The 13943-nt window shown below is 42.6% G+C and overlaps 1 protein-coding gene across 1 annotated transcript in view; it reads left to right on the top strand.

Annotated features, from left to right (window-relative positions):
* Nucleotides 1-677: 677 nt before the first annotated feature.
* The window catches only part of LOC144123869 (alcohol dehydrogenase [acceptor]-like), a 94173-nt gene continuing 80907 nt past the window's right edge, over nt 678-13943 (top strand). The window contains exon 1 of the mRNA XM_077656595.1: nt 678-804. Within this exon, the coding sequence (XP_077512721.1) occupies nt 678-804 (127 nt within the window). The remainder of the gene's footprint in view (nt 805-13943) is intronic.

Below are 13943 nucleotides of genomic sequence, written 5' to 3'. Positions count from 1 at the left end.
ATTCAGATCCAACACCGATTTTTATTGTGTCGTGAGTACAGGCATGCTTAACCTTTTCTAAGCTATTTCAATCCACTACATTCCACTACATTTCAATCCACTACGCTTGACGTTTATCGGTTCGTGTTACCTGCCCATTTAGGAGCATATACAAAGTTTATAGCCAGAAAGGAAGAAAAATTGCTGTTAAAGTCACGAGGCGCTTAGCTTGGCGCACGCGCAGGAAATTCATCCATTCTGGCAGCAACGCAGACTGGTACACCATTGCAAGCTCGTTTCACTTGTTCTTTTTCACCAATCTCAAATATAAAAGCAGTAAAGTATTATTACAATTCGGAGAACAGGGCAGTATATAGCTCGTCGTTCAAAGTGGAAAGTCACACAAACGTTCTCACCGAGATCACGTGGCTCATCAAAGCGCCCCTTCCATTTAAACTTGCGGCGCTTAAAACATATAACACCAATAAAATATAAAACCCTCACTGACACTGTTTAAAAATGGAGTCAACGGCGCGGAGCAGGATGTTTGCCATCCTACACTGCCACTAAAGGTCAGTGCCGCTACTAAAGCTGACTACTAGAAGCAATGAAATCATTTCCTCCATACTAGTATAAAGGTGTCTTAGCTGCAATGCATGAGGCACAGAGGTTTCTATTACAGGTCACAGGCGATCGCAATGGACCTAGTGCCAAACTTCTTGCTCATCCTCCTGAATATTGTAACAGTGCTAGTTTTCTTTGAATTACCGGACCCCATCCTTTACAACACTGTCATCTTGGAAAAAGAGTACGACTACATCGTAGGTGAGTTGAAAGTTGAGTGTCACAAAATTGTTTCAGCAAAGCATGCACCCGCACATATCCAAATCGTAGCACAAATCTGCGCTACTGCAACAATGTTCAAAGATAATGCATCAGTGCAGGAACAATACTAATACTTCGCTGTGGTTTCATACTAGGTCTTCTTGAGCATTTAGAGAACCGCTCAACAAATATTTAACATGGGCAGATTCAAATACTGTTCTGAAATCCAATAAATGGATTCAACAGGAACTAGATGCGAATGTTTTGGACTGGGTTATTACTGGTTATATTGAACTTGCCGGTTTTACCTTTCCAACGGACCTTGCCACTCTGAAATCAAATGCTCGAACTGAAGCCAAACAAAATAATTCAATGAAAGCCTGAATGAACTATTTTTAAGACAGGTCCGAAGCATGGTCACAGTCCAAGGAGGCAACCCAAATATAGCGAAAGCTGTCAATAATCGTCTCTAGTAATGATACCCTCCGGGCCCACCAAATAGTCTTTTCAAACACTGTGAAAACAGGATCAATAATTGTTGCCGCTTTCAAACTATAAATCCAAACAAGATTGTGTTAAACGCTTTGTCAAATGTTAAAGATTAAAATCTTTTACCTGAATACCGAAGCCTGTGTACACAACAGTTATTTTACAAAAATCTTGAGGAATTTTCGAATTAAACGATGCCTTGCAACCGTTTTAATTTCAGGCCAGCGATATTATTCTTGAACAACGACTTGACCGGCGCTTGAGAGAGTGCTATCGGGCCGCCTACGCATCGCCTACTCAATTACCTAATTTCTTATTAGTATAATTACAATTACTCAAGTACGCATCAATACATGTCTCTGAGACCCTTCACTTAGTGAAAAACCACAACGCGTTCTCTAGGCTTGTTTATTTATTTATTTATTTATTTTGTCAGACCTACTGTGTACAGGAAAGAGCAAGAGTCACAGATAATTTACAATGTACTCCCACGGTCGACGAGACAAAAAGCGTTTAATTTCTCCAGACGAGGCGGCCTCTCCGATTACGTTGAGTCACGGGATACATCATTGGTCGTTCGCGCAGTAGACAAGAAAGCGCAAAAAAAAGCAATCACTTCGACAGCAAACATGCACTGCATAAAGAATGCACGCTGAGACTCAATTTCACTCATTCATTGCCTATACAGAATATAAACCTATAGTACCAAAGATGCTCGAACATATAATTGCTACTCATATTTATAATCACCTAGAGTCCAATAATTTCTTTTTCGCCATCAACATGGTTTCAGGAAAGGATTATCATGTGAGACACAGTTACTCGAATTCACGACTGATCTGCACCTTAACATGAACAAAAACCAGCAGACCGATTGCATTTTCCTTGACTTTTCAAGCATTTGATCGTGTAGCTCATTGTCGCCTTATTGCTAAATTAACTGCACTTCGAATTGATTCCCTCACTCTAACATGGCTTCGTAATTTTCTTTCGAATCGTCAACAGTTCACAGTAGTTAATAATATTGCTTCGTCTCCTACTTACGTTACTTCTGGTGTGCCTCAGGGCAGTGTTTTGGGCCCTTTGCTCTTCCTAATTTACATAAATGATTTGGCACTTAATGTTTCTTCTCGCTTACATATTTTCGCCGACGACTGCATTATTTACAGATCAATTAACAGTACTGACGACCACCTGGCCCTTCAAAATGACCTCAACCTAATTCATAGTTGGTGTAACACCTGGTTAATGGCTTTAAATGTGTCAAAATGTCAGGTAATTTCTTTTAGTCGTAAGCGTGACAACTCACATTTTTTATACAACGTCAATAATAACGAATTGTTACATACAGTATCGTAAAAATATATGGGTGTTCACCTAACCGATAACCTCTCCTGGACAGAACATATTACAGCCGTTTGCGCAAAAGCTTCAAGGACATTAGGTTACCTACGTCGTAATCTGAGTAATTCACCTTCCCACATCCGCAAATTGGCCTATCAGACATTTGTTCGTCCTCAGCTCGAGTATGCATCTTCCATTTGGTCCACACATCCTACATACTTAATCGACATGCTTGAATCAGTCCAGAACCGAGCTGCCCGTTTCATCTCACGTAATTATAGCCATCACTCCAGCGTAACGTAAATGAAACTCGATCATTCCATACAGCCTTTAGTTCTTCGCCGTAATATCGCTCTGTTATCCTTGTTTCACAAATATGTTTAGAATGCCACACAATCCACACTACATATCCAGACCGCCTCGAACACGTCTCGTCGTTTAAATAACCACTTAAGTTTTGCGCGCATGTACGGTACGGCACATGCTTTTAACTTTTCCGCACTCCCTACCGCCATTCGCTTGTGGAATAATCTGCCTGATCACATTGCTTCCGAGTCAGATCAAGAAAAATTTCGTCATCTCCTACACGAGCATTGTTCATAATAGCACTTACAAATAACTTTATCTTGTTTCTTACACTTGGCAATCTGCTTCGAACTTCTTGTGATATTTGTGATGCATAGCTATCTCGCTCCTGTGAATTGCTATTTTTTTGCTGCGTCGTGTGTTCACTTGTATGACCTGTATATATTGTTGCTTTTTTGCGTCTTTTTCCCTGAATATCACTTCAAGAATTGTACTCCCTGATATGTGCATTCTTTGTGTATTTTACTTTCTAGTATTAATGCCTTACGCTAAGTTTTACTCATGTTATTTCCTTAAGTGTACCTTTGTGGCCTTTCATTACTACAGTTGTTCCTGTTTCATGTTTTTATCTTAATAGTAATGTTGATGAGCCCTGTATTGAGGTGTATCTTTTGTATACCACTTTAGAAGGCTGCTTACTCTCTAACCCCCCTTACACGATGCCCCCATGGGGCCTGTAAGGTATTTTAAATAAAACAAATAAATAAATAAAGAGCAGGGGGCTCAGTTCAAGATAGACAGCCGGCTTGTGACAGCCGTATCACTCTCTTGATGGTTTTCAAAACATTCTAATTACCAGACAAACGAGCACACTTCAGAAGCAATTTGATATCATATTTTATGTCGCAAAATTATTTTTACTTGTCTTTTGTAGCTGCTTATTGATTTCGCATTGCGAACAAGTCCAACTAATTTCGGAAACAAGTTTAATAGTGCCGGAATTTGGTAGCTAAATGACTGCACCCCGTAATATTTTCTGAGCTGTTTCATACTATATGATACTTTCCTGAGGCTTTGGACTCCGTCTGACCGTCATATAGAGCGAGAAATTCCGGGCTCGTCACATCTGACTTCTCTATGTGTTCGTAGCCGAAGTGTTTGCGAAGTATGTTAGCAAGGGTGAGGAGTTTTGTGTTCATAGAAAAACTGTTCTGTAGATTGAAGTACAGGAAAGTTTTCGATGAATCGTATTGCTTTTCTTTTCATGATACGAATCCGTTCACTGCTATCTTTCCAAGTCGTACCACAGACAAATATGCAATAATGTAGCCGTGAGCAGATCATTGCACAGTACCGCAGTTGCTTCAAAATTAATCATTCGACAGAAGTCTCTCAGTTAGCAAAAAGAATTTAGGTTATGAAAGAACGTCAACCAAAAAAAAACATGACATTTCGCAACCTACTCGAGCCCTTCTTCAGGTGTGACTGCGCGCGAGTTGCAGCTTGCGTTTTTAAGCCCTTGTTTAGTCAGCCGTCAGGTCGCCGGCCTTAGACCGTGAATCTATATTGGGAGAAGGATTCCTAGGGAGTGGTTAACGTTTCTCCGGGTCTGCTGACTATGCCATGTCTTAAGCAAGAGCCTGCTGTGCGGGCAGGGCTCGGTGTCCAGCACAGTGGTCCCCTCGAAGTTAATTCTGTGGTCACATGTCTCGCAGGGTTCGGCCACCGCACTACGATCTCTGTCCATTTGTTTGACATCCACTTCGTCCTGCTTCATTCTTTCGGGGAAGTTCTTGGTTTCGCCAGTGTTCCACGCATAGCACTTCGAGCAAGGGCACCTTTTACACCATGCCTTGAGCCGTTTCTTTCTGTTGGCAGGGTTTTGGTGGGGGGAGGTGGCTTCCCATGGTTGAAGTCGGTTTGTGTGCAGTTTGTACCCCTTCCTTTCTGACAATACAGGCAAGGCTCCACTGACGCCTTTTGCATAAGGAATGCAAATGTTCTTTCGCCGATGGCACGTGCTTGGGCGAGAGGTTCAAGTATTTTTGTTTTTGTTGTGTCTTTCCTGGATTTGGATGATGTGCCCAATGAGGAAGATTGGATATCCGTTTTTGTATATCAAAGACAAGTCTGTTCTTTTCGCTTCGTTTTCGTTCTGGAGAGGAACAGATGGGGTCCACTTACTGCAAATAAAGTTGTTACGAAAGATGCTTTGTGGGGAGTTAGGTGTTAGGGGCCTTATTGGAGGTATCGTTTTGTGTGGGTTGGCTTTCTGAAACCTATATGGAATACGTATCTCAATTTGTTTAACCCACTAAGAGTTCTGTATATGTAGGTGCAAATGCTGTCAATTTGTGGCCGCCAATTAACGTTTTCATAGAAAAGCGCACCAATAAATCTTTATTCACTTGCGCTATCATTTGCCAAAGAAATTACAACTTTAGACAAGAGTGCTGCATTATTTTTGACTCGAAATATTACATAGTTTGTTTTATCTATGTTAAGACTAACCGATTGTGAGATATCTTGTTACATATTTGCGTAAACGACGTATTTTTATCAGGTAATACGCTAGGTATGTTGTAGCCTTAAAAAATATTCGCATGCTCAGCGTGTAAATATATCAGTTCGCGGTGTAGGCACAATGCCATTAGTGCAGGAAATAAATAAAAAGAGATCCAAGAGTGATCTCTGCGGCTCAACATACTTTGAAGTCGGTGTGATGTTGTGGATGCTCGCAAACTGACGACGGTTTTTTGAAAACAAGTTTTAAGTCCAAAGCGATTCCAGGAATGCAGTAGTTACAAGATCTAAAGTAGAATTCGTCATGTTTAATCTAATTAAATGCTTTTCTCAAATCAAGAATACGCCGACTGTATAACTCTCACTTCAAGAGGCCACGCCACATCACACAGTCGCAAATATTGGACAGGGCCACGGAAAGAATGTCGAATACTGCTTTCACCATATAGGCAGCAATGTCGTCTTAGCAACATGCATTATATTTTTGTCACGGTTTTAACTTCAGCTGGTGTTGGTTGGAAACAAAAAGAACCTGCTGTACTATTACTTAGATTTAATAATGAATTTCTCCTGCACAAGCTGAGTTCTTCTGAGACGCACTATACGTAAGAAAATGACTGTTAAACTAGTTTAATAATAATAATAATAATAAATAATAATAATAATAATAATAATAATAATAATAATAATAATAATAATAATAATAATCAATCTTTATTTTTCGGTGCCAGGAACAACCTAAAGGTCTTGGTGCTGGTACACCATTCACACGCACAAAATGTAAATTTATTTCACCACAAAGGAAGACACTCAGTGGAGGTAATGCAGCAGTCAAGGCGATAGAAAAATAAGACATAAACTAGGCGTGACAGCAAGCATGAAGCAAAAAAAGCGATAACAAGAAAACAGCGAGAGCAGCGTTAAATGAAAACAGCTAGAACAGGCAACAGACATATAAATAACTTATAGAACAATAAACAAAGAGAATGAACACAAGACCGACCGATAACAGCCAAGTACAGAATAAAACAAAATACGAACAAGAATAAAGCCAATACTAATATGAAGGAATAAGAAAACTGAAATACAAGCTAGAAATACAATAATACTCAATAAGAAATGTAATTAGTGAACGCGTTACAGACAGTCAGCCGTGAGTACACAGTAATAAAGAAATATTAATTATGAAAACAAGTAGACGTGATGAACAATTAAGGAGAAAAAAATAATATAATACAGGTGCAAATGCACAAGTGTAGTAAAGACGAAATGCATGACAGGGGAAGTTATGTATGAGAAAAAGAATGCTCAAAGTGGAACGTCACGGACTTCCAATAAAAAGGACGGGAGAAAATTTTCGAATACATCAAGGTGGGGACAAAGAGAATTAAACAACTTTTGCATTCTGTCCAGAGGGGAGAGGGAGAGAAGGAGCACAGAAACTTGGAATGGTCTGAATACCCTTATGCTCTTTCGCGGTACACGCAAAAGGATACGCGCTAGGAGCTGAGGGCATAGAATGTGACCATGAAGAAGTTTATACAAGAAAATTATATCTGCCCTCACGCGACGGCAGCTAAGAGAAGGAAGCTGCAGTGAGTTACTCTGTCTGGGACGAGAGCTGGAAGTTTTGCAAGAGAACCGATGTTGAATTATGCGTAAAAACTTTAGCTGAACTCTGTCGATTTTTTCACAGTTCGACTGGCAAGTGCCGTTCCAAACAACAGACGCATATTCGAAAAGCAGCAAGCATATGGAGAGGTAGAGCTTTAAGAAAGGAAGTGGGGCTCGAAACTCTCTCGAAAGCCTGCAGATGAAGCCGAGTGTACGCATAGCCCGTAGAGCAATGCGTTTTGTATGAGAGGAGAAGCTGAGGCTACGGTCGAAAAGTACGCCGAGGTCATTAATTTCATCAACCCTGGGCAGCGGCCTACCATTCACAGAATAAGAGTAGAGAAGACTGTGCGTTTTACGAGTAAATGAGACAACCTTGGTTTTAGACGAATTGAGGGTGAGCCCATTCTTCAAGCACCAATCAGAGAAGGCGGATATGTCCGATTGCAATGACAAGCAATCGTGAAGAGTATGTATTGCCTTGAACGTTTTTATATCATCCGCATAAAGGAGAAATGAGGAGTTTTTGACCACGGAGGAAACGTCATTGATAAAAACAGAGAACAGAAGCGGGCCTAATACCGAGCCCTGAGGAACTCCGCTGGTTGGAGTTAAACACATGAGGTCTGTTCATTTACACTGACAAAGCAGGACCGATCAAGAAGATAGTTGCGTAGGAGGGCTACAATTGAAACGTTGATCTCATACAGCAGAAGCTTTTGAAGAAGTAATGAGTGAGTAACAACATCGAAAGCTTTGCTCAAATCACAGTACACAGCTTCTACCTGACTCTTCTGAAGGACTTCAGCTGATGTATACGTCATAAAAGTCACAAGGTTAGTTGTAGCAGAACGACCTTTTATGAAACAATGCTGATTATGAATGATTACATGTTTGAGGTGGAAGGAAAGTACTTTGTGCAAAGCTAATTCAAAAAGCTCAGAGGTTGCACAAAGAAGAGAAATGGGGCGGCAGTTCAAAACATCAGATTTGTTTCCTTATTTGAAGACAGGGAAAACACGCGCCGTTTACCACACGCGGGGAAAGGCAGAATTTTTCAAACAGTTATTCAATATCGTGGTTAAAACAGGGACGAAGGTACTATTTAAGGCTTTTATTATGGCGGCTGGAATGCCATCAGGTCCAGGGGACAAAGATGGTTTCAAACACTTAAGACCCTCACTTACTAACTTCTCGTCAAGAAGAATGGAATTAGGTACGCCAGCTGGAAGGCATACGGAATCGCAACGTGGAGATTTGTACACGGAGGAAAAGTGTTGAGCAAAGCCGTCAGCGACATTCCGAATTTCATTCCCATGAGAGTCAACTAAGTGAATATGACTATCAGATTTATTCGAACGCTTGCGAACGTATCGCCAGAATTCAGTAGGACGATTAGAGGCACTATTCTCTAAATAATCAAGATAGGACTCATGATCCCGCTTGTACAGGCGTTTGCAAAGGGAACGCAAGCGGCGAAATTCATCTGCCCGTGTATCCAGCCCAGGGCGTTTCGCTTTATGGTGGGCCCGCTCCTTAAGTTTCAGCGCTGTTCTAAGTTCCTCGGAAAACCAGAACGGAAACTTGCTGCGAGTAGGAGTGTGCAGAGGTATGTACTGGCGCATACCATTGAGAACTATTTCAGTGAAGCGACTGACTTCGCTGATTTCGCTTAAAACGGACCAGTCGACAGAAGAGAAGAAACCGAAGAGACCAACATAGTCGCCAAGTGCGTAAGCGAAACGAGGGGAATTCCCCGCACGATTTGAATTAGTAGAAGGTGGGAAAGAAACCGAAGTCGTTATTAGAAGTGGAGGATCAAATTTGTCACAGCGAGTAAGTGAGATATCAGATGTCGAGACTCGAACATTTTCAAAATTAGATAAACAAATGTCAAGAACATTACCACAATAGTTTTCAATTAAATTGTGTTGCTGCAAGGTGTTAAAAGCTATGAAATCTAAAAGCCGGTTGCACTTACTAACTACATAATGATTGTTGTGAGAATATGTAAAGGTATTCCAGTTAATACCTGGAGTATTAAAATCCACTAAAATTAGTAGTTTGTACTTGCTATGAGAAGTGATAACATATTCGATAGAATGTAGTGCATCATCGTAGGCAGGAGGAGGCAGATTAGGGGAAATGTAGAAAGCTGCCAATAAGAGTTTTTGATGTTGAGTTAAAGAGAGCTCTAACCAGACAGATTCTTCGATGGTTTCCAGGTTGGAACGCCGAACGCACTGCATGGAACTGTCAATAGCAATGAGCACTCCCCCTCCCTTTTGTTTAGAAGCTGATTCAGGGCGGTCACTTCGAAAAACAGAATAGTTATTAGGAAAGAAGTCACCTGAGTTAACTTCGCTAGACAGCCAGGTCTCAGTAATTTCAAAAGCCGAATAACAGGAGGCTAATACATTGGAAAAAAATACAGGTCCCTTAGTGCGAAGACCTCGGGCATTTTGGTATTATATATCCAAGGTAGGGTTGACTGCGATCAACCGTCAGCTCGGAAGAATGCAACATACCATCCAGGAGCTTTCCACGAAAAGCCTTGAATATGCAGCCCGTAGGCCACATCGAAGGGTCAACAAGCTGATCGTAAAATTCCGCGCTGACTGTGAGGTAGAAGGACGAGTAAGAGTCATATTTCGTTTTCAACTGCCGGCAGGAAAGGGGGGTGACGTTCACGGACTTCAGATGGTTCGTCAGATCAGCCGACGTTGTCTCAGGGCACTAATAATAATAATAATAATAATAATAATAATAATAATAATAATAATAATAATAATAATAATAATAATAATAATAATAATAATAATAATAATAATAATAATAATTAATAATAATAATAATAATAATAAATTCTCTACTAGTGCAATGTCATGGTATATATGCGAGCCTGACGAAGCCAACAGAGGACTTGTGGGGCAGTGCCATATTTCCGCCTGCTTAAAGAGAAAACATCATTTGGTAAGTTGATCAACAAACTTGGCACATGGAAAGCACGTACACGTTCACCATGCCTTGTCTCTACTGTGGGCAAAATAAAACGGTCGCTTGGTCGTAATGATCGAGCAGGAACAAATGGGATGCAGAATTACTTACTCCACAGATACTTCAGAATAAAAGTTTGTTTAAATAAAACGAGAATGAACGCATCGCCAGCACGATGAAAGACAGGAATTCTTGTTGATTGGCATTCCGTACATCACAGCACAGATTATAGATTTCAGTAAGCTGTGAACCATCTTGAGCACAAGTGAAATGAACACATTCAATATTGCAGCACAATCTACACCATTTCATGTGCCATTATATTTGTTATGTAAATTGGGCATAATGTTTTAATAGACTATAGCAGGCAGCCCATTTTGCGCAGCCTTTATCAAACGTTACCCAAATGACTGTTCCAGGACATGGTGGAATCAAGATCAACACCAACATAATTGACACTTGAAAGCTATGGGATAGTAGGGCAGGCACAATTGCTACATTACCGAGAATGAAGAAACACTGCAGTGGTGACAGGAACAACTTTCAGAGGACTCTGTAAACAAACTAATTTAGTTTTATCTTGGTTAATAGAAACTAAGTTATTACAGTACCAACTCATAATATTTACAGTGAATTTGTACTTCAGCCACGGCCTGAGAGTAATTGGTGTGACGGCATACTAAGAGTATGTCATCTGCGTACTTAGACACCCAACTATAAAGAATAGCCTGACTGAGGCCTTTAAGATACAAGTTGAATAAAAGGCGGCTTAAATTGATCCTGGAAAAACTGCAGCAGCCAGCTGTCTTTGTTTGCTTTTGCTACTTCTTTAACGGGGGTGTAGGTCAGCGCTCAGGCGGAGGCGAAACCACGGTGTCGACAGAGTCTCGGTTCTTTCCAGGACGGCAGGCTCTCCCTCTGAGCGATGGCAGTGCGGCTTGGATAATGCCTTTCTTCTTCTTCACAATGGTCCTCCTGGGGAGAAAAGAAGCCATTCTGGCGACTCATGGTGCCGACAACACGACCGGGTCGTAGTACGGCTTGAGCCGTTCGACATGCACAGCCTCGCGATCACGTCGGCGGAGATCGGCAGATGGTGTGAGAGGATCACTGAGGATGTGCGCTCAAGGACGTGGTAGGGGCTATGGTAGTTAGAAGTATTTTTTTAGAGGCTGGGAGCAGTGGAAGGGAATCATAGCCAGACGAGGGAACCGGGTTGGAAATCCAGATCAAACTGACCTTCGCCTTGGACGTGTTTTTGGTCTGCCGTTTGGTCTGCCCGAGTGTCTGCCGTTAGCGACTGTGCAATCTGGCGGCAGTCTTCTGCGTGCTGGGCAGCTACAAAAACAGTTGTACACTGAGATGAGGCACGGTCATACGGGAGAACTGTGCCGATGGGAGTGAATAAATGCCGGCCGTCGAGCAGAAACAAATTGAAAGAAACGGGCCATGGACTCTGTAGCAGTGCTGTAGGCGTACGTAATATAGGGTAGAATGATGTCCCAGTTCATGTGGATGGCAGCAACGTACATCGCCAGCGTACATCGCTAGGAGTGCGATTAAATTGTTCAATAAGACTATTTATTTGCTGATGTTAGGCTGTACAAGTCCGATTATTATATTGCACTCGGCGAGCGCTGCCCTAATGACGTCAGACAAGAAGACGCGTCCTCTGCCACTGAGGAGTTCACGAGGAGCACCGTGGCGAAGTATAAAGCGCTGCAAAACGAAGGACGCCACTTCGCGAATTGTAGCAGTCGGGAGCGCGGCGGTTCCTGCATACAGGGCCAGGTGATCAATGGCAACAATGACCCAGCGGTTGCCAGCAGCGGTGTACGTCAGAGGGCCGTATTAATCTATGTCAACACGGTTGAAAGGGCGAGGCGGGCAGTGTAGTGGCTGCAACTGTCCAGCAGCATGATGAGGTTGTTGCTTACGGCATTGGCAGGACGGGCAGGAGAGGACGTACTTCAGGATGAAGTTATACATGTCGCGAAAGTAGTGCCGGAGACCGATGCAAGTGTACGTCTTGAATACTCCTGCGTGGCCGTACTGTGGGTCAGCGAGGAGAAAGGTGCAGATTTCGGACCGGAGATGTCGGTGAATGACGACAAACCATTTTCGTTCACCAGAGTTATAGTTGCGCCGATAAAGCAGATCGTCATGAATTGCAAATGTGAAGCTTGGCGACGAAGGGCCGGGACGCTGTAGCCGTAGATGGGTCTTAGAAGAAGTCAAGAAGGAAGGCAATACATTGATCTTTACGCTGCTCAGAAGGCATGTCTCAGGTGGTGAGCGAAGGCGCAGTGGATTCTAGGGCGGAGAGGATTGAGAGCTCAGCCGGTAGCAGGGAGCGGGACAGGGCATCAGCGTCCTGTTGCTTGCGGCCCGGATGATATACGACACGTATGTTATATTCTTGTAGATAGAGACCCATCGAGCCAGGCGACCGGAGGGATAATTTAGCCAAGAAAGCCAACATAGAACATGGTGGTGAAATGAACGGTGGCGCGACAAGGACACTAACTAGAAAGAGACACCAAATGCGCACACTGCCAGATGTTTATTGCACGGAAAGGTGGCATATTCAAACATCCAGCTCAAGCATGAGGCTCATGGCATTATCACTCCGAACCCAGCACGTGGAATAAAAAGCAACTACATCAAGAAAAACAGACAGGAAACTTTAACGCCTGCAGATAAACTAACAGATTATGATAAAAGGAATTAGAAACGAAAAGCAGATGGCCATCTCTTAGCAAAAGCAGTGTCAAACAATCGTAGCAACAGCAGACTCATACATGAGAAGCGAAAGCAGCCAGAAAGTAAACAAAACAATAATAAATAACAGTCGTAGCAAAAACAGAATCAAACATATGAAGCAGAAGCAGTAAGGAACCGAAAAACGACACAAATAAAAATAAACCCGATAACAAAAAAATTAACAACCCACCTAAAACAAACAACAGACGGCCGCTAGTAATGCAGGGCTGGAACGTCACGAAAAACTGTCAAGAAAGAAAACCTCATTACTACGGAGGGGTACCGCAGAGTCTCTAACACAAGCATCCCTTCTTTCTAATCATCAACGCCTCAAGAATTTCGTGTGGCACCTGATCCCGACTCCTACCCAGAATCCTTATTCTGGTAAGCACCGTTTCACATTTGCGTTCTTTACAATGGGGAGGAAAATTCGACCCCCTCTGTTTTTTAACTATTTCTCATGCTCCCGTGGCCTTTCGTTAATGCAGCGACCCGTCTGGACTATATAGACCCTTCCACACGCAAGAGGGATCTCGTACACCACTCCGACGGTACAGGATGTGAAATGCTTGCCGTGCCTCTTTTTCCACAGGGCTTTCTTCTTCTGGCCGATCCGCGAGCATAACCCGCTCAGCTTTTTGGGCGCGGAGAAAAAGACAGGTACGTCGAACCGGCCAGCAACCTTCCTCAAGCTGTGCACCACTCTGTGTATATAGGGGACCACTTGTAGTTGCCTTGATCATGGCTTAGCCTGAGATTTTTTCTTCTTGCCTTTCATTTTTTGAAGGAGGGTCTCTGCTACGCTGCATACGACAGAAGACGGGAAGCCAGCAATTTGAAGCCTTTCGATGTGATTGTTGAAGCTAGCGTCAGCCATTTGCGCGCAGGACTTAAGCAATGCAGACTCGAGGAAAAAGAAGTGTCCCCGTCTTCTATCGCATGCAGCGTAGCAGAGACCCTCCATCAAAAAATGAAAGGCAAGAAGAAAAAATCTCATGCTAAGCCGGGATCAAGGCGACCACAAGCGGTCCCCTATATACACAGGGTGGCGCACAGCTTGAAGAAGGTTGCTGGCCGGTTAGACCTACCTGCCGTTTCTCCGC

This window comes from Amblyomma americanum, chromosome 3 (genome assembly GCF_052857255.1).
Source record: "Amblyomma americanum isolate KBUSLIRL-KWMA chromosome 3, ASM5285725v1, whole genome shotgun sequence".
NCBI classification, from domain to species: domain Eukaryota; kingdom Metazoa; phylum Arthropoda; class Arachnida; order Ixodida; family Ixodidae; genus Amblyomma; species Amblyomma americanum.
Note: the sequence above shows the minus strand (reverse complement) of the source record. Positions and strands in the feature narration are given on the sequence as shown.